The 18353-nt window shown below is 47.0% G+C and overlaps 1 protein-coding gene across 1 annotated transcript in view; it reads right to left on the bottom strand.

The window, feature by feature from the left end:
* Positions 1 to 4430: 4430 nt before the first annotated feature.
* The window catches only part of Vwa3a (von Willebrand factor A domain containing 3A), a 61977-nt gene continuing 48054 nt past the window's right edge, over positions 4431 to 18353 (bottom strand). Inside the window, exons 25-33 of the mRNA XM_042689811.1 lie at positions 18061 to 18158; positions 16709 to 16846; positions 15115 to 15223; positions 11727 to 11871; positions 10632 to 10776; positions 8801 to 8952; positions 6494 to 6617; positions 4646 to 4743; positions 4431 to 4482 (exon numbers count right to left, since the gene is read on the bottom strand). Coding sequence (XP_042545745.1) covers positions 4431 to 4482; positions 4646 to 4743; positions 6494 to 6617; positions 8801 to 8952; positions 10632 to 10776; positions 11727 to 11871; positions 15115 to 15223; positions 16709 to 16846; positions 18061 to 18158 — 1061 coding nt within the window. The remainder of the gene's footprint in view (positions 4483 to 4645; positions 4744 to 6493; positions 6618 to 8800; positions 8953 to 10631; positions 10777 to 11726; positions 11872 to 15114; positions 15224 to 16708; positions 16847 to 18060; positions 18159 to 18353) is intronic.

Raw genomic sequence — 18353 nt, 5'->3', positions numbered from 1 at the left:
AGAAGGGTCAACCTTGGGTTTAAATCTTGGCTTTGCTGATTCCTTGTTTCTGCTGCAGCAGTGTCCAGGCTCCTCTTTCTCTTCATAAATTGGGAATGGGGTGTACTGTACAGTTGTGACTGTGAGATTATGGTTACATGATACACAGTCCATACCAAATGCAGACATGGGAACTGCCCATGGTGGTACTCAATCACTATTGGAGAAGTTGGCATTTTAACCCAGTCCCTCACTTCACCACTGCATAAGCCTAGGGCTTGATTCATCTAGCAGCTGCTTCTCTTCCTCCTCCTCCTCCTTTTACATGACTTGAATTCAGGTCATATGTGCTATACCTTAGGTTTGGTTTTTTTTGTTTTTGTTTTTTTGCCTTGCCAGTCCTGGGGCTTGAATTCAGGGCCTGAGCACTGTCCCTGAGCTTCTTTTTTGCTCAAGGCTAGCACTCTAACATTGGAGCCACAGTGCCACTTCCTGCTTTTTCTGTTTATTTGGTGCTGAGCCCAGGGCTTCCGGCATGCTAGGAAAGCACTCTACCACTAAGCCACATTCCCAGTCCCTGTTTTTTTTTTTTTTTTTTTTTGCTGGTCATGGGCTTGAACTCTCTTCAGCTCAAGGCGAGCACTCTGCCACTTGAGCCATAGTACCACTTCCATTTTTTGGTGGTTAATTGGAGATGAGTCTCATGGACTTTCCTGTCTGGACTGGCTTTGAACTGAGATCCTTAGATCTCAACCTCCTGACTAGCTAGGATTACAGATGGGAGCCACTGGTACCCAGCTACCTTAGTTTTTTGTTTTTTTTTTTTTAATTCAAAGCTGGTGATTTACCACTTGAGCCATATCTCCGCTTCTGGCTTTTTGATGGTTAATTGAAGATAATTGTCTCATGGACTTCCCTGCCTAGGCCAGCTTTGAACCACAATCCTCAGATCGATCTCAGCCTCCCGAGTAGCTAGGATTATAGGCATGAACCACTGGTGCTTGGCTTCTGATCCATTCTTCTACTCACCAAGACAATCCTTTTCCTTTCCTATGGGCAGGACCACAGAATCTATAATCCCTGGTGCCAGCTTTCTGGCTTGCAAAAAGCATTGCTAACAACACAACTATTGTTGTGTCCCTTGCAAAATTCATACATTGAAAGTCTAACCCCTAGTCTCTCAGAATATGACCCCCCCCTTTTTAAATGAAATTTTGGAGGTGAGGAGTGGGGAGGGAGCCTACTCCACTATAACTGATACCTTAATAAAGAAGAGAACTTGGAGCTATTTTTTCTTTATTCTATTTTTTTTTTTTTGTCCAAGACTGGTATCAATCTCAGTACCTGACACTTTTGTTCACATCAGAACTTTACCAATTGAGCCATGCCTCCAACCCTGCTGCTTTTTTTAGGGTGCCAGTACTAAGGCTTAAGCTCAGGGCCTGGACACTGTTCTTAAGCTATCTTATGCAAGCTGGCACTCTACCATTTGAGTCACACCTCCACTGCAAAAAGAGGGAAATTTAGGCACAGACATGCCCACAGGGAGAAGATCCTGTGAAGACTACCAACCACAGAAACTACTAGAACAAGACTGCTGCAATTGATCCTTCCTAGAGCCATAAGAGGTAGTATGGCTCTGCTACTACTTGTGTGTGTGTGTGTGTGTGTGTGTGTGTGTGCGCGTGCGTGTGTGCACATGAACGTGACTGGGTGCTGTCCCTGAGCTTTTCTTGCTCAAGGCTAGTGATCCACCACTTGAACCACAGACCCACTTCTGGCTTTTTGGTGGTTAATTGGAGATAAGAGTCTCAGAAATTTTTCTGCTGTCTTTAAACCTCAATCCTCAGATTTCATCCTCCTGAGTAGCTAGGATTACAGGCATAAACCACCAGCACCTGGCTCTCTCTCCCACCCGCTGCCTTGTTCTAATACCAGAGCTTGAACTCAGAGTCTCATGCTTTTGTTTGGTATTTGTGCTTATGCCAGTGCTCTACCACTTGAGCCACAACTCAAGGTCTAACTTTTTTCATTTATTTATTTACTTATTTATTTATTTATTGTCAGTTGTGGGGTCTGAACACTGGGCCTGGTTGCTGTCCCTCAGCTCTTCAGCTCAAGGCTAGCGCTCACCACTTGAGCCACAGCACCACTTCCGGCTTTTTCTGCTTATGTGGTGCTGAGAAATCGATCCCAGGGCCTCATGCATGTAAGGCAAGCGCTCTACCACTGAGCCACCTTCCCAGCCCCGCTTTTTTCTGGTTGAGCCAAGAGTCTCTCAGATTTGTCTGTCTAGGCTGGCTTCAAACCTCAATCCTCAAATTTTAGCCTTCTGAGTAACTAGGATTACAAGTGTGAGCCACCAGTGTGCACCTTTTGCTACGGTCTTGATATTTCACTTCTATCTTCCATTATTTTAAGACAATATTTCTGGTTGTTTTGTTTTTTTTTGTTGTTGTTGTTTTGTTTTGGGCCTTGAACACTGGGCAAGTGCCCAAGCACTGTCCTTGAGCTCTTTTGCTCAAGGCTATTGCTTTACCACTTTGAGCCAAAGCTCAGTTCCAGTTTTCTGGTTGTTAGTTGGAGACAAAAGTCTCATGGACTTTCCTGTCTGGGCTGGCTTTAAACCATCATCCTCAGATCTCAGCCTTTTGAGTAGTTAGGATTACAGGACTGAGCCACTTATGCCTGGCTTGAATTTTTTCTCACTTAGTGGTATTTATTTTAAAAATTATCTTTAAGTAGTTGTTCTTAGTGGTATTTATTTTAAAAATTATCTTTAAGTAGTTGTACAAAGAGGTTTCAATTTAGTCTTCCCATATTATTTCATAGTTCTTTGTATATTCTGGATAAGTAATAGTTTTTTTTGTTTTTGTTTTTTTTGGTCGGTCGTGGGGCTTGGGCCGTGGGCCTGGGTGCTGTCCTTCAGCTCTTCAGCTCAAGGCGAGCGCTCTACCACTTGAGCTACAGCGCCACTTCCAGTTTTCTGGTGGTTTATTGGAGATAGGAGTCTCACAGTCTCTCCTGCCCAGGCTGGCTTTGAACCGAGATCCTCAGATTTCAGCCTCCTGAGTAGCTAGGATTACAGGCGTGAGCCACTAGCGCCCGGCTTTAAGTAATAGTTTTATCTCAGGCTTTATACGTACACACACACACACACACACACACACACACACACACACACAGACTCACAGATCATTTGATATGATCAAGTAATCAAAGTCAAGTCACTTCAACCATATTAATGAAATGAGAATTTTTTTAATTTTGAAAATGACATCATGCATGACACATCTATTTCATATATAAATAGTGGGGCTAGGCCCAGACAATGCAGCCTGACTTTTACCAGCGTGAGCAAAGCATCTGCCCTTGACTAAGTTCCAGAGATGTCTTCAGTTTGCTTAGGGGTGAGGGGTGGCTACGAGGGCTCTGCTGTTTCTTCTACCTCCAAGATGGGTTGACAGTGACCTTGCTTTGGTTGTAGAGCAATGGGTGAGAACCGGAGAAGATCGGGAAGAAGTCTCGTCTGGCTGGTTTCCAGAGCTGGCCCTTCACACTCAGCTCAATGTTCACCATGTTTGCCAGGGAGCAAGTTCTAGCAGGTTCCAGCAGGTAGATTCTAGGGACACCTAGATAATGAGGATAGCAGCCTCCTCCTGAGAGCACCAAGGTCAAGGGAAAGGTAGATAATGGAGCAGGAAACTTGTGTGACAAAGGGGCATGGCCAGTCAGGATGCTATGACAGGATTGCCGGAAGCTTCCAATTTTGCCTGGAAGTTCCCCAGTCTAGATACATCCTGGAGAACCTTCACAGTGGAGCTGATATCATTTGAACTGTGACTTGATGGATGAGGTATCACTAGTCAGAGATGTCAAGAAAGGGAATTTCCTAGACAGGGAGCTCCATGCAAGACTTCCTATTGAGTGACAACTCTGTGTCTGGAATGCTGGGGGACAGGTGGGAGGGAGGGAAGCACCAAGATGGCCCCATACATGAAAAACCTTCTCTCCCTCAGCATACAGGCCATCTTGGGGTCTGGAATGGTGTTTTCCTACACATAATCTGTAGGCTACAGCCTAGCCTCTGTGTGTGTGTGTGTGTGTGTGTGTGTGTCTGTGTGTGTGCCAGTCTTCTGACTTGAACTCAGGGACTGGGGACTGTCTCTGAGCTTCTTTTGCTCAAGGTCAGTGCTCTACCATTTGAGCCACAGTTCCATTCCCGATGTTTTTGGTAGTTTAGCAGAGATAAGAGTCTTACAGACTTTCCTGCCTGGGCTGGCTTTAAACCACAATCCTCAGATCTCAGCCTCCTGAGTACCTAGGATTACAGGTGAGCCACCAGCACCTGGCAACTCCTTCCTTTAGATACAACTGTCTAGTAAAGTAAGCAGGTGACTTGGCCCTTAGCATGGGAAGCCCATTCTCTCCTCTTACCTGAGACCACCATTTTAGCAAATCCCACTCTTTGATTCTGCATTAATTTTCTTCTGGAGTTGAGATCTGGTAGGCAGAAGAAGAATGAGGGTTCCCTTGGGGCCCATATTTCTGGGCCTGGCAGGGGGCAACATGCCAGGTGCTTACAGAATTAGAACGTTATAACCAGGGTGGGTCGTGTGTCTCAGTGGGGCCTGGGGTTTGGGGAGGAAGGGCTGCTATGGCATACCTGAAGGACTGGGCTTGCTTGAGGAAGGTTGTGGCTTTGTTAATCTCTTGAGCCAGTTTTCTTAAGTCATCTCCTTCGAAAAGTGGCAGTGCAGGGTCCTTAGAAAGGGGAGATCAGTGTGACTTTAAGCCATTAAATTACTGGATAGGAAAAAGCATGAATTATTGTATATTAAAATTTTACATTGGGACTGGAATTCTGGGCCTAATGTTCTCCTTTAGCCTTTTTTGCTCATGACTGGAGCGCTACAACTTGAGGCGCACTTCCACTTCCAGCTTTTTAGTGGTCAATGGGAGAGAAGAGTCTCATGGACTTTTCTGCCTGGGCTGGCTTTGAACCTCCATTCTATAATCTCAGCCTCCTAAGTAGCTAGGATTATAGGAGTGAGCCACCAGCACCTGGCTTTCAAATTCTAAAATTTTAGAGTGAATAAAATCCAGCTTCCATGCAGGACCTCAGCTTGAGTATCTTCAGGAATGGGAAGCTCACCACCTATCCAGGAAGCCATTCCACCCATGAGAATTGGTGTCGGGAGGAGGAATAGTCAACAAAGATGATCTCTGAACTTCAGGGGGAAATTGAGACCTCTTCAGGCCCAGCAGACACTCAGGGTACCTGTCTTTATCTACCTGCTACTCAATCAGTACATTGTCTTCTGTCCTTTCTCCATTTCTTCTAGTAAAATAGAGCTTCAAGCAGGGCACTAATGGCTCATACCTGTAATTCTAGCTACTTAGGAGGCCAACATCTGAGGATCACACTTTAGAGCCAGCCCTGGCAGGAAAGTCCGTGAGACTCTTGTCTCCAATTAACCACACACAAAAAAGCCAGAAGTGGAACTGTGGCTCAAGTGATAGAGCACCAGCCTTCAGCAAAGAAGCTAAAGGACAGAGCTCAGGCCGAGTTCAAGTCCTAATTAGATTAAATGGTGTTTGTGACTTTAAAAATAATAATAATAATAAATATAAAAATAAAAGCTGAAAACAAGCCCCAATACTGGTGCAATAACGTAACATAAAATAAAATAAGCGTTTCAAAGATAAGTTTTTCAAAATGCTAATGGCAGAAGTCCCAAAGCCTAGGCCTAATACAGCACTCATACTAACACTTCCCAGAGATGAAGCTGTCTCCCTCTCTGGCTCCTGTTATAAATATGCTCTCCAAGAACCGTTGGAATCACACGAAAATAAAGAATTGTCTCAGCAAGGCAAAATTGACTTCTACACGGAAGGGTGCCCCATCAGCCAGAAAAATCTGGCAAGCACGCACACGGAGCAGGCAATCTGCTCTGACATTTATCCCTCAAGAAGGCCCCGCCCCTCTGCTCAGATTGGTCAAGCTCAGGTTCACAATCTGCTCACCATTGGCTAGTCTGAATGGCAAAATGTATTTATATAAGGTGATTTTGAAAGAAGATGAACAGTTCACAAGTAATCTCAAAACATACCCACACCCTCTGCTATTTCTTGCACAGTCTGGGGTGTGCTGTAATTCCATCTCGAAAAGAAACCCATCCAAGACAAAATCTTATGTTTTAAAAATCCTTTCTTATCCCCAAACAGTTCCTCTATTCCTAAATAAGAGCCATGCCACCAGGCCAAAGCAGGAACGTTTAAGCAATACATATCCACAGAGTGTGAGTTTTCCTCACACTCCCTGAGCTACCTATCACCTGGGCTGACAAGGTCTTAAACTGAGAAGCTAAGGGCACTTAGATACATGCTCTTTACCTCTCCATCTTGCTCTGTCCTTGCCAACATCACCTCCACTTGGGTCTCCTGACTCATTCTTGGCCCAGTTTATGGGCATTTCATTGGACAGATTTGCACTCAGCAGCTGGTGACCTACCGTTTCAAGGCTGAAGCCTCTGGTGAGCAGCCCGTGAATATTGCAGAGTGTGTCATCATCCACAGGGCAGTGGTAGCGGCCCCCAGTGAGGGCTGCCAGCTTCCTCAGGAACTCAACTGCTTCTCTGGAGGAGGAACAGAGGCCGATGGGCTCACAGAGGCTGAGGGAGACTGGCTGACATCCCTAGGCCCAAGGGGGTAACTTCAGGTGTCCTGGCCCCGGGCCTTGGCTAAGCATAGCACCATGGAGACTTCCTTTCTTTTTCCTTTTGGTGCTATTACTGGGCTTGAACTTAGGACCTGGGTGCTGTTTCTGAGCTTTTTTGCTCAAGGCTAGCACTCTACCACTTCAGCCATAGCACCACTTCTGCGTAACTATTGATTTTTCAGTACACAATTAGAGATAAGAGTCCTACAGAGTTTCCTTCCTGGGGGGGCTTTGAACCACAATCCTCAGATCTCAGCCTCCTGTCAAGCTAGGATTATAGGCCTAAGCCATCAGCACCTGGCAATGGAAACTATCTTTAGTATCACCAAATACACTGTTCTGACCCAGTTCATGGAGATTCACCAGACCTTTTTTTAAGTTGCTTTGCCTTGCCAGCCTGCTCTGGCCTTTGGCATCTCTTCAATGTGTGGTAGGCCTGTGAGGGATATATGGCAATTTTTACAGAACTCACAATGTAAATAGCAGGTGAAGAATGTACCTAAGTAATTGGCTTGTGAATAATGATGTGCCTGTGTGTCGAGGATTGAACTCAGGGCCCCATGCATGCTAAACCTGTGGGCTCCGAATACTTCCCTGCCCAATGAGAAATAGATCTGTGAAAAAGCTGAGGCCTGCCTTACGTGGTATTTTGTGTGTGTGTGTGTGTGTGTGTGTGTGTGTGTGTGTGTGTGTGTGTGTGTGTGTGTGTGTGCATTGGTACTGGTGCTTGAACTCAAGGCCTCACACCGTTGCTTAACTTTTTCTGCTCCAGGCTAGCACTCTATCATTGAGCCACAGCTCCACTTACAGCTTTTTGGGTGGTTAATTGGAGATAAGAGTTTCATGGACTTTTGTGCTCAAGTTGGCTTTCAACTGAGATCATCAAATCTCAGCCTCCTGAGATCTGATTACAGGAGTGCATTACCAACACCCATACTTGTGTGTGTGAGAGTGTGTGTGTGTGTGTGTGTGTGTGTGTGTGTGTGTGTGTGGCGGGGGGGGGGGGGGGGGAGGCAGTCATGGGAACTAGGGCCTGGGCATTGTCCCTGAGCCTTCTTTTGCTTAAGGCTAGTGCTCTACCACTAGAGCCACAGCACCATTTCTGGTATTTTCTAAGTAGTTTGTTGGAGATAAGAGTATCATGGCCTTTTCTGCCTAGGTTGGCTTCAAACTGTGATCCTAGAATTATAACTGTGTAACTAGAATTATAGGTGTGTACCAGCACCCAGCTTTACCTGCTTTTTAATAGTGATAGCTTATTTTTAAAAAATGGTGCTATGTCAATATGTTTTCTTCACTGGGGTTTCCCCTGTAAATATTCATAAATATGCTTCCAAGAAAGGCGAGGACAAAGATGGTGGGATTGTATGAATGGAGTGAATAATTTTTAGGCTGGAGAGAGACAAAAGAGCAGCTGGTGGTAGGGTCAGTTTGGGGTGATGCAAGGGGCTTTTTCTTTCTTTTTTTTTTGGTCGGTCGTGGGGCTTGAACTCTGGGCCTGGGCGCTGTCCCTCAGCTCTTCAGCTCAAGGCTAGCACTCTACCACTTGAGCCACAGCGCCACTTCCGGTTTTCTAGTGGTTTATTGGAGATAGGAGTCTCACAGTCTCTCCTGCCCGGGCTGGCTTTGAACCGAGATCCTCAGATCTTAGCCTCCTGAGTGGCTAGAATTACAGGCGTGAGCCACTGGCACCCAGCTGCAAGGGGCTTTTTCTTTGCGTGCTGGTATGGCAGCTTGAACCTGGGGCTTGGGCACTAACCCTGCGCTCTTTTGCTCAAGGCTAGCTCTATTACTTGAGCCACAGCTCCACTTCCAGCTTTTTGTGACAAGACTCTCACAGACTTTACTGCCTGGCCTGGCCCTAAACCAGGTTCCTCAGATTTTAGCTTCCTGCATAGCTAGGATTACAGGTGTGAGCCACCTGGACCCAGGGCAAGGGGCTTTCTTCTGGGCTCTAGCATCTGCTGAGGCCTCTGGCAAAGCAGTGCATCTTCCCAATTCTTGACACAGGACACTGGTGTCTAAGGGAGGCCCAGGTTTAGCTGAGGAGTCCAGATCACCTCCTCAGGCAAGCGGTTCAGGAGAAGCAAGTTTGCCCACCTGTCTGCGCAGTTCAGAGAGATAGCGTGCACCTTTACATCTCTGTCCTTCTGGAACTTTTGGATGGTGTTGAGGACTAAACTGCAGCTTGTGTCTGGCTTCCCGTCGGTCAGGAGGTACAGCCCTTGTACATCACGGAAACTGAAGGCTTTCTGAGAGAGCACAGGAAGGAAGAAAGGGGGATCATCCAATTGTCCCCGAGAAAAGTGTGCCTGATTGGATGCCTCTGACATGTCCTCTTTCAGCCCAAGATAGATCAAGGAAGAACATGGTGACTTCCTAGCTGGTTAGTTCTAAGCAAGTCACTTAACCTCTCTGAGCCTCTGGGTCCTTATCTCCGGGAGAAAACAAAAATCACTTTCTCAAGCCAGACCCTGATGGTTCACACCTGTGATCCTAGCTATTCAGGAGGCTGAGATCTGAGGATCACAGTTCAAAGCCAGCCCAGACAGACAAACTGGAAAGACTCTTATCTCCAGTTAACCAGCAAACAGCTAGAAATGGAAGTATGGCTCAAGTGACAGAATGCCATCCTTGAGTAAAAAAGCTAGGTAGCCGGGCGCCAGTGGCTCACGCCTGTAATCCTAGCTACTCAGGAGGCTGAGATCTGAGGATCACGGTTCAAAGCCAGCCCAGGCAGGAAAGTCTGTGAGACTCTTATCTCCAATTAACCACCAGAAAACTGGAAGTGGCACTGTGGCTCAAGTGGTAGAGTGCTCGCCTTGAGCTGAAGAGCTGAGGGACAGTGCCTAGGCCCAGAGTTCAAACCCCATGACCGACCAAAAAAAAAAAAAAACGCTAAGCAAAGGTCCAAGTCCCAATACTGACATTTAAAACAACAACAACAACAAAAACTTTCTCATTGATGTGTGTGTGTGTATGTGTGTGCGCACGCACGCACGCGTGTGTGATGACTTGAACTAAGGGCCTAGGCACTGTCCCTGAATCTTTGTGGTCAAGGCTAGGACTCTACCACTTGATCCACAGCTCCACTTCTGGCTTTTTGCTGGTTAATTAGAAATGCCCATCTCACAGACTTTCTTGCCTGGGCTGACTTCCCACTGTGATCCTCCTATCTCAGTCTCCTGAGTAGCTAGGATTACAGGTATGAACCTCTGATGTCTGGCTCTTTACTGGGTTTTTAGGAAGATAAAATGCAGCATAACAGCACTGGTGGCTCATGCTTGTAATCCTAGCTAACTCAGGAGGCTGAGGTCTGAGGATCAAGGTTCAAAGTTAGCCCCAGCAGGAATATCTATAAAGCTTATTGCCAATGAAGAGGTGTGGTTTAAGTGTTACAGTGCCAGACTTGAGAGAAAAAGTAAAGGGATAGTATCCAGGCCCTGAGTTCAAGTCCCAGTACCATCACACACACACACACACACACACACACACACACACACACACACACACACACACACACACACACACACACACACACACAGAGAAAAGAAAGTCAAGCTGGGTGCCGGTGGCTCACGCCCATAATCCTAGCTACTCGGGGAACCTAGATCTGAGGATCACATTTCAAAGCCAGCCTGGGCAGGAAAGTCCGTGAAATTCTTGTCTCCAATAAACTACCAGAAAACTGGAAGTGGCGCTGTGGCTCAAGCGGTAGAGTGCTCACCTTGAGCTGAAGAGCTGAGGGGCGGACAGTGCCTAGGCCCAGAGTTCAAGCCCATGACTGACCAAAATAATAATAATAATAATAATAATAATAAAGGAAAGAAAAGAAATTCAGTAACAGGTGATGAATCCTGGAATCTCCCATGCTTAAGGGGTGATGAAGTGGCTTCTCTGCTACAGGGTCCTGTTTGATGGGAGCACTTGCCTTTAAGGCTGAAAAAATCGAGGTGCTCCCTTGAGTTTGCAGGTGGGTCACCCACTGCATGGCCTCATGACATGCTGCCTCTGTGGTCTCCACCAGCGTGTCCTTCCATGGCTTTAGGTTCTCTGCAAAGCTGAGCAGGTTGAAACTGGAGATGAGGACCGAGAAGATGGGAGAGAGAGGAGAGAGGAGATAGATCCATCAGGCTGGTCTTGGCTGGCCCCCAGAAAGTCACCTCTGTGGGGATTCTTCACATCCACCATTTAAGACCCCTAGAATGAGCTCTGTGGTCTGTTGAGGAGGGCTGTGGGTCACCCGAAAGTGACAGGGTCCACACTGAAGATTCTTGATGCAGATAGATTTCAAGGCTTGGGCACTGGTGGCTCACACTTGTAGTCCTAGCTACTCAGGGCAAGAAAAGTCCTTGAGACGCTTATCTTCAATTAACCAGTACAAAGCCAAAAGTTAAGGTACAGTGCTAGCCTTGAGAAAAAAGCTTAGGAACAGCACCTTGAACTTGAGGCGGAACTAGCCAGCCCAGGAACCAACACACACACACACACACACACACACGAATTCGAGTTCAGAGATTGGTGTGTAGTTTGGTAGTAGAGCACTTACCTTGCTTGTTTGAGGCCTGAGGACCCATTCCCACCACACATACACCCACATAGCCCCTCCCCTCCACACAAATTAAGTTAAGGCCAATAAGCTCTTCAGAACCTTCCAGGCTTCTTGGACAGGGCATCCTGGAAACTGCCTTTGATCTTCCCACCCACCCGATTGCTGATTACACCTGTCACAGCTCTGACCCACCCACCAGTCTCTGGCTCTACCCACCCACAGCAGTGACTCCTCCTACAGCAGGGACCCCACCCACCCACCGTGCTGGCCCCGCCCACCCACCGTGCTGACCCCGCCCACCCACAGTGCTGACCCCCGCCCACCCACAGTGCTGACCCCGCCCACCCGCAGTGCTGGCCCCGCCCACCCACAGTGCTGGCCCCGCCCACCCACAGTGCTGACCCCGCCCACCCGCAGTGCTGGCCCCGCCCACCCACCGTGCTGGCCCCGCCCACCCACAGCACTAACTCCTACCTGTCACAGTGCTTCCGCAGCTGCTCCCAAATCAGCAGGACCAGCTCTGACTTCACCTGCTGCTGGTAGGGCTCCATGGACCCAGACATGTCCAGCACAATGCACACTTTGCTCTCCAAGATGACACCAAACATCTGGCGGCTTCCTGCTCAGAGATGGGTGGGCATGGAGGCAGGAAAGGCGTGAGGGAGGGGTCCTTCCGCCAAGGTGGTTTTCTGGTTGTGTTCAACACACCTGGCGTCTGGTAAGCAAGTTCGATGTGGACAAGAGCCATTAGGGAGGACAGAGACTCATGGGAAAAAAAAGGATGAGGGGTAAAGCAGGGAGGGGGTTCAAGGGTTGGGGATCCCCAGAGGATGGGTGACTTGCTCGGGATGCCCCAGTTTGACAGTGGCAGAACTGAGGTTCTGGACCTTCTGGCTTCAAAGGTGAAGCAGAGATGACACAAGGAAAGACAGACAAGACGACGGTATGTCCAGAATTCTGGAAATGTGTCTTTGGGACTCAGTGGGCTAGTGGATAAAAACAGACTGCCACTCTCCAGGAGAACTCAAGATCAAGGAGATGGAGTGTTCAGACTCAAAATCATCTGGGTGCTCCACAGTAACGCTCATGTCAAAAGAATAAGAGGGAAGCCTGGCATGGTGGCACACAACTGTAATCCCAGCAGGAGCAGAGACAGGAGGATTTCAGTCACAAGTTTATGGTGGCTAACCCAGGCTAGCTGTTCCTTTCCCGGTCCAGATAAGATCTGTGCACTGTTCATACCTCAGCTCAAACATCAAGATTTCCTTGACCTTTCTGTCCAAGCCAACTGCTCCTCGAAGCAACATGCCCTTCTTCCCTGCCATATTATAGTTATTAGACTTGTGGCTTTGGTTAACACCTTTATCCTAGACGATATGCTCTGTAAGCTCAGGGACCATGCTGGAATGTGTCTTCCCCTCACTCCTAGCACTGAGCAGGAGGGCATCACTTACCTGTTGAGTGAATGAATGAATGAATGAGTGAATGAATGGATGAGTGAAGGAAGCCTGTGGGTAAGTTTCAAAGTTTGAGTGTTTGGTGCTCAGGCTTATAATCTTAGCCACTCAGGAAGCTGAGATCTGAGGTTCGAGGTTGGAAACCAGATACTTGTCTCTAATTGACCAGCAAAAAGGTGGAAGTGGAAGTGTGGTCCTTGAATGAGAAAAAGTTAGGGGACAGCACTCAGGCTCCAGTTCAAGCCCCAGTGCTACACAGAAGAAGAAGAAAAAAAGAAGGAGAAAGAAGAAATAAAAGGAGAAGAAAGAAAGAAAGAAAGAAGGAGGAGGAGGACAAGAATAAGAGGAGGATTGCAGCACTGTTCACAATAGCTAGGATATGGAAACAACCCAGATGCCCCACCACAGATGAATGGATCCAAAAATTGTGGTATCTATACACAAAGGAATATTATGCAGCCATTAGAAATGACAAAATAATGGCATTTGCAGGGAAATGGATGGAGCTAGAAGGAATCATGTTGAGCGAGGTAAGCCAAGAGCAAAGAGACAAACGGTACATGGTCTCCCTGATAAGTGGATGCTAAATCCAAAATGTTAGGTGATACGACAAAACTAACAGGACTTAAGAAACAAAGAACTCCCACTCATCTGGTCGAACCACTACTAAATAACCCCATGCTGCTGATCACACGTATGGTATATATGTGTACACCATTATATGTCATAGACCGTGATAGACAATTTGCTCCAGGAAAGTTAGAATGAACTTGTGACTTTAAATGAGCATCATTATTCCACAATACTGTGAAATTTGGGAAATTATGTAATTACTTAATCACAATTAAAAAAAAAAAAAAGAACCTCAGGGAAGGTAGGGAGGGAAGGGATGGTAGGGGGAAAACAATGGAGGGGGTAACAATGCTCAATAGGAAGTGTACTCATTACCTTGCTCGTGTAACCCTCTGTATAGTATCTTTACAATAAAAAAATTAAATAAAAAAATAATACAAGGTAACATAAAAAAAAAAGAATAAGAGGAGGAAGAAGTGGAAGAAGAATTTGCTTTGAGCTCTTCCCCTGTGGTCACCATGGACTAGGAATGGGGAGAGGCTCACCCCTTTTTGTCTTGCCCTAGCCTCTGATTTGGCAATGGCCCTAGGTGTATGGCTCTTCTTGGAAAGCAGGAGCCATGACCACACACTACTGATGGGAACACAAAGGACAGGACCTAATAGATTTGCCCAGGACCTCAAGAGTTCCCACAGAACTTCCTTCTTGTTGTGCCTGAAACCCTCCAGGCCCTTTTATCTGTCTCTAGCTGTCAACCCAGCTTCTTGGCTTCCAAGATTCAGAGTCATTCCCCTCTATTTCTCTTATCTGGGGCTGGGAAGGTGGCTCAGTGGTAGAGCGCTTGCCTTGCATGCATGAGGCCCTGGGTTCGATTCCTCAGCACCACATAAGCAAAAAGAAAAAAGCGGAAGTGGCACTGTGGCTCAAGTGGTAGAGAGCTAGCCTTGAGCTGAAGAGCTGAGGGACAGCGCCCAGGCCCCAGAGTTCAAGCCCCACAACCCCCCCCCCCAAAAAAAAAAAAGAAAAAAAATGTACTCTTTTATCAGTACTGGAGTTTGCACTCAAGGTTTCGAACTTTCTCAGCTTGATTGCTTGGCTGGCACTTCACCACTTGAGCCATGTCTCCAGCCCTGATTCATTGCTCTGTGCGTGTGTATGTGTGTGTGTTGGTACAGGGACTTGAACTCAAGGCCTTGTGCTCTATCTGGCTTAGCTTTTCCTCTCAAGTCTGGTACTCTACCAGTTGAGTCACACCTCCACTTCTTGCTTTTTGCTGGTTAATTGGAGATAAGAGTCTCATGGACTTTTCTGCCCAGGCTGGCTTTGAACTGCAATCCTCAGATCTCAGCTTCCTGAGTAGCTAGGATTCCACATGTGAGCCATTGGTGCCCTAGCACATGTCTCTGAACCCCTTAGCAGCCCTTCTCTTGGATGCCAGCCTGGCTCTGCCCAGCCCAGAGGCTGCTTGAGGGCATCTTCCGGTCAGGACTTCATATCCTCACTTGCAATGGGCAGTTCCATGGGAGGCTTCTTAATACTAACAGACCTATGAGGGGAGCTGCTTAGTCCCTGTAGAAAGATGCCACAGGCAGAGGACCCTAAGGTGGCTTGGACGGGCACTGCTCTTTCTGAGCCCCTTGACCAAGGAAGCAACTTCCTGTCATGTGGCACCTTGCCTGACCTCTGAACCCGGGGCTCATGTTATCGATGGATGGCTCTCTGGGGCTTAATCTTTTGACCTGACAATTCTGGAGAGAGTGGTCTGGGAAGGATTGATTTTGAGGTTCTGGGGTTCGCCTTCTTCTTCCTCTCAGGGTGGCGGGCGGGCTCACCAGACAGCAGCCACTGCAGCCTCTGCACGTAGCGTCTTATCAGCTTGTCCATGCTGGAGATGTACATGTCCATCTCCCATAGTGTCCACCGTAGGTGCCTCACCACTCCCTGGTTAAAGTAACCAAAGGCAAATATCCATCAGCCAGTTCTTCACAGTCTCAGCCTCCTATAGCAGTTTATCCCATTGTCATCAACAACTGCCCAAACAGCTGGACACATGCCAGTATAAACTAGCCACTCAGGAGGCTGAGATGTCAAGATCGCAGTTTGAACCCTGCCTAGCCAGATGACTCCCCAAGTCTCTTTATCTCCAGTTATTCAGCAAAAGGCTGGAAATGGAAGTGTGGCTGAAGTGGTAGAGTGGAAAACCTTGAGTGGAAAAGCTAAGGGAAAGCATCCTATCTGTGAGTTCAAGCCCCAGTACTGGCATGGAACAAAGCAAAACCTGCCAAAACATCTGTGAGGCATACATTTGTTTGATTCATCCATTCATTAAGTAATGAATGGATGAATGGATTTTTGAGATAGGGTCTTGTTACGAAGCCTTGGCCAGCCTGGAATCCAAGATTCTCCTGCCACAACCTCTAGTGTTAAGATTACAGGTGTGTACCACCATGCCCTGCCTGTTTTTTGTTGGCCATGGGGCTTGAACTCTGGGCTTGGGCGCTGTCCCTGCGCTCTTCAGTTCAAGGCGAGCACTCTACCGCTTGAGCCACAGTGCCACTTGCAGCTTGCTTTCTTCCTTCCTTCTTCCTTCCTTCCTTCCTTCCTCCCTCCCTTCCTTCCTTCCTTCCTCCCTCCCTTCCTTCCTTCCTTCCTTCCTTCCTTCCTTCCTTCCTTCCTTCCTTCCTTCCTTCCTTCCTTCCTCTTCTTTCCTTCCTTCCTTCGTTCCTTTCTTTCTTTTCTTTCTTTCTGTCAGTCGTGGGGCTTGAACTTTGGGCTTGGGCGCTGTCCCTGCACTCTTCAGTTCAAGGCGAGTGCCCTACCACTTGAGCCACAGTGCCACTTCCAGTTTTCTAGTGGTTTATTGGAGATAAGAGTTTCACAGACTTTCCTGCCTGGGCTGGCTTTGAACTGAGATCCTCAGATCGCAGCCTCCTGAGTAGCTAGGATTACAGGCATAAGCCACCAGTGCCCGGCTGCCCTGCCTGTTTTTTTTTTTTTTTTTAATTTATTTAAAAGCTCTTTTTCTTTTTACTATTGGATTTATAGTTCAATGTAGGAGTTCTGTGAATTAGAGCAATAGTGTGGAATGAATGAAGTCACTGGGATAGGAAAAAAATTGTATCTCCATTTTTGTTGTTGTTGTTGGTCCTGGGTCTTGAACTCAGAGCCTGGGCACTTTTATGCTTTTAGGTTTAGGGCTAAGCACTTTGCCACTTGAGCCACTTTTGGCTTTTTGGTGATTGGTTGGAGATCAGAGACTCACAGACTTTCCTACCCAGGCTGGGTTTGAACTATGACCCTCAGATCTCAGCCCCCTGAGTAGCTAGGATTACAAGAACTAGTCACTGACACCTTGGTGGGGTCTGACGCTTCTGCTCTACAGCATGAGCTCTCTACTGAGAAGGGCGTCAGAGTGCTGAGACTCACGTGGACATTTATGCTGGGGAAGATGCCACAGTGTCTGGCTGACGCCGACCTTTGAGCTGCCTTCTGATGGCTGCAGATGGGACCAAAGCATCTGGAAATCTCCATCTTCAGTTTTCTCAGCCCACAGTTTGCTAACCACTTTAGGATACAAGAAAGAAACTATTATTACATATAAAGAACTGCCTATTATGTAGGTAACTCAGGCTTGATTGGGTTATTCTTTAGCTGTTAAAAACACACATTTGAAAGCTGGGGGCTGCGGGCTCATGCCTGTAAATCATCCTAGCTACTCAGGAGGCTGAGATCTGAGGATTCAGGTTCACAGGCAGCCCAGATTAAAAAAAAGTCTATGAGACTCTTATTTCCAATTAACCACCAACAAAGCCAAAAGTGGAGGTGTTGATCAAGTGGTAGAGAACCAGCTTTGAGTAAAAAAGCTAAGGGATAGCACCCAAGCCTCAATTTCTTTTTTTTTTTGGGGGGGGGGGGTCCAGTCGTAGGGCCTGAACTCTGGGCCCGGGCGCTGTCCCTCAGCTCTTCAGCTCAAGGCTAGCACTCTACCACTTGAGCCACAGCACCACTTCCGGCTTTTTTCTTTTTGCTTATGTGGTGCTGAGGAATCGAACCCAGGGCCTCAGGCATGCAAGGCAAGCGCTCTACCACTGAGCCACCTTCCCAGCCCCCAAGCCTCAATTTCAAGCCCAAGTACTGGCACAAAAATTAAAAAAGAACAAAAAACCCACAAAAGAAACCTTGAAATCTGTCACAAGGTGGAAATATTGGGGTTCCTGATCCTTACTGGGAATCCCTCATTCTTGCTTTCCCAATATCCATTGTAACTGTCTAACCACAAACTTTGGATGGAAAGTCCTGATTGGTCTAAAGTCTAGATTCTAACCCAGTGAAGAAAATCTCAGGCTCTTCGTCCCAATGAGATAAGCCAGAACACCAAGGTTCAAACCAATCAGAGCATAGCACCCAGGATCACCTAATTGGAACAAAAATCAGATTTTCATTGACTAGTTGGGGGAAGGGATACAAACCAGAATTTGTTGCTTGCAAGCTAAAAAACCTGGTACTATTAAAATACTTCATACAAAATACACTCTGATTAATTCTCACCTCAATCTTATTGTGTAGGTGTAATCATCTTCAGTTTACAAATGTAGACACTGCGTGTAAATATGTGATCTCCCTCCCCAAGGTCAGCTAGCTCAAGAAATAGCAGACTCAGATTTTGAACTTAGGTCTATTTACTTTATCCACTATAGTAAGCAATCATTTTCTCAGGCTTGTCCTCTAGTTTAAGTATGCCCTCCCTCATAGAAGTAGTGGTTGGTGCAAGGAATTACCTCTTTACTTGAGCAAACTGTATCCTTCCTGAGCAGCTCAACAGAAGAATTAGGCTTTCTTAAACCCCTTCCTGGTGGGTACTTACTGAACACAGAGCCTAGGAGAAATGGAGCAAAGTCATTTCCAGCATACTTCTTCCCTCCTGCAACATACCTCCCTTTCTCAGGTCAGTTTCCCTGCCAGTCAAGTTAGTTGCAAAATTCCTTCTATACAATTTGTGAATGAGGTAAACAGTGAGGCTCTTAGGTAGATGGAGAAATTGTTCAGGGCCTCCTTTTTCCACATAGCAATG

This window comes from Dipodomys spectabilis, unplaced genomic scaffold (assembly GCF_019054845.1).
Source record: "Dipodomys spectabilis isolate Male_0828 unplaced genomic scaffold, ASM1905484v1 ptg000127l, whole genome shotgun sequence".
In the NCBI taxonomy this organism is placed as follows: Eukaryota; Metazoa; Chordata; class Mammalia; order Rodentia; family Heteromyidae; genus Dipodomys; species Dipodomys spectabilis.
The sequence above is the reverse complement of the archived record's forward strand: the minus strand, read 5'-3'. Positions and strand labels throughout refer to the sequence as shown.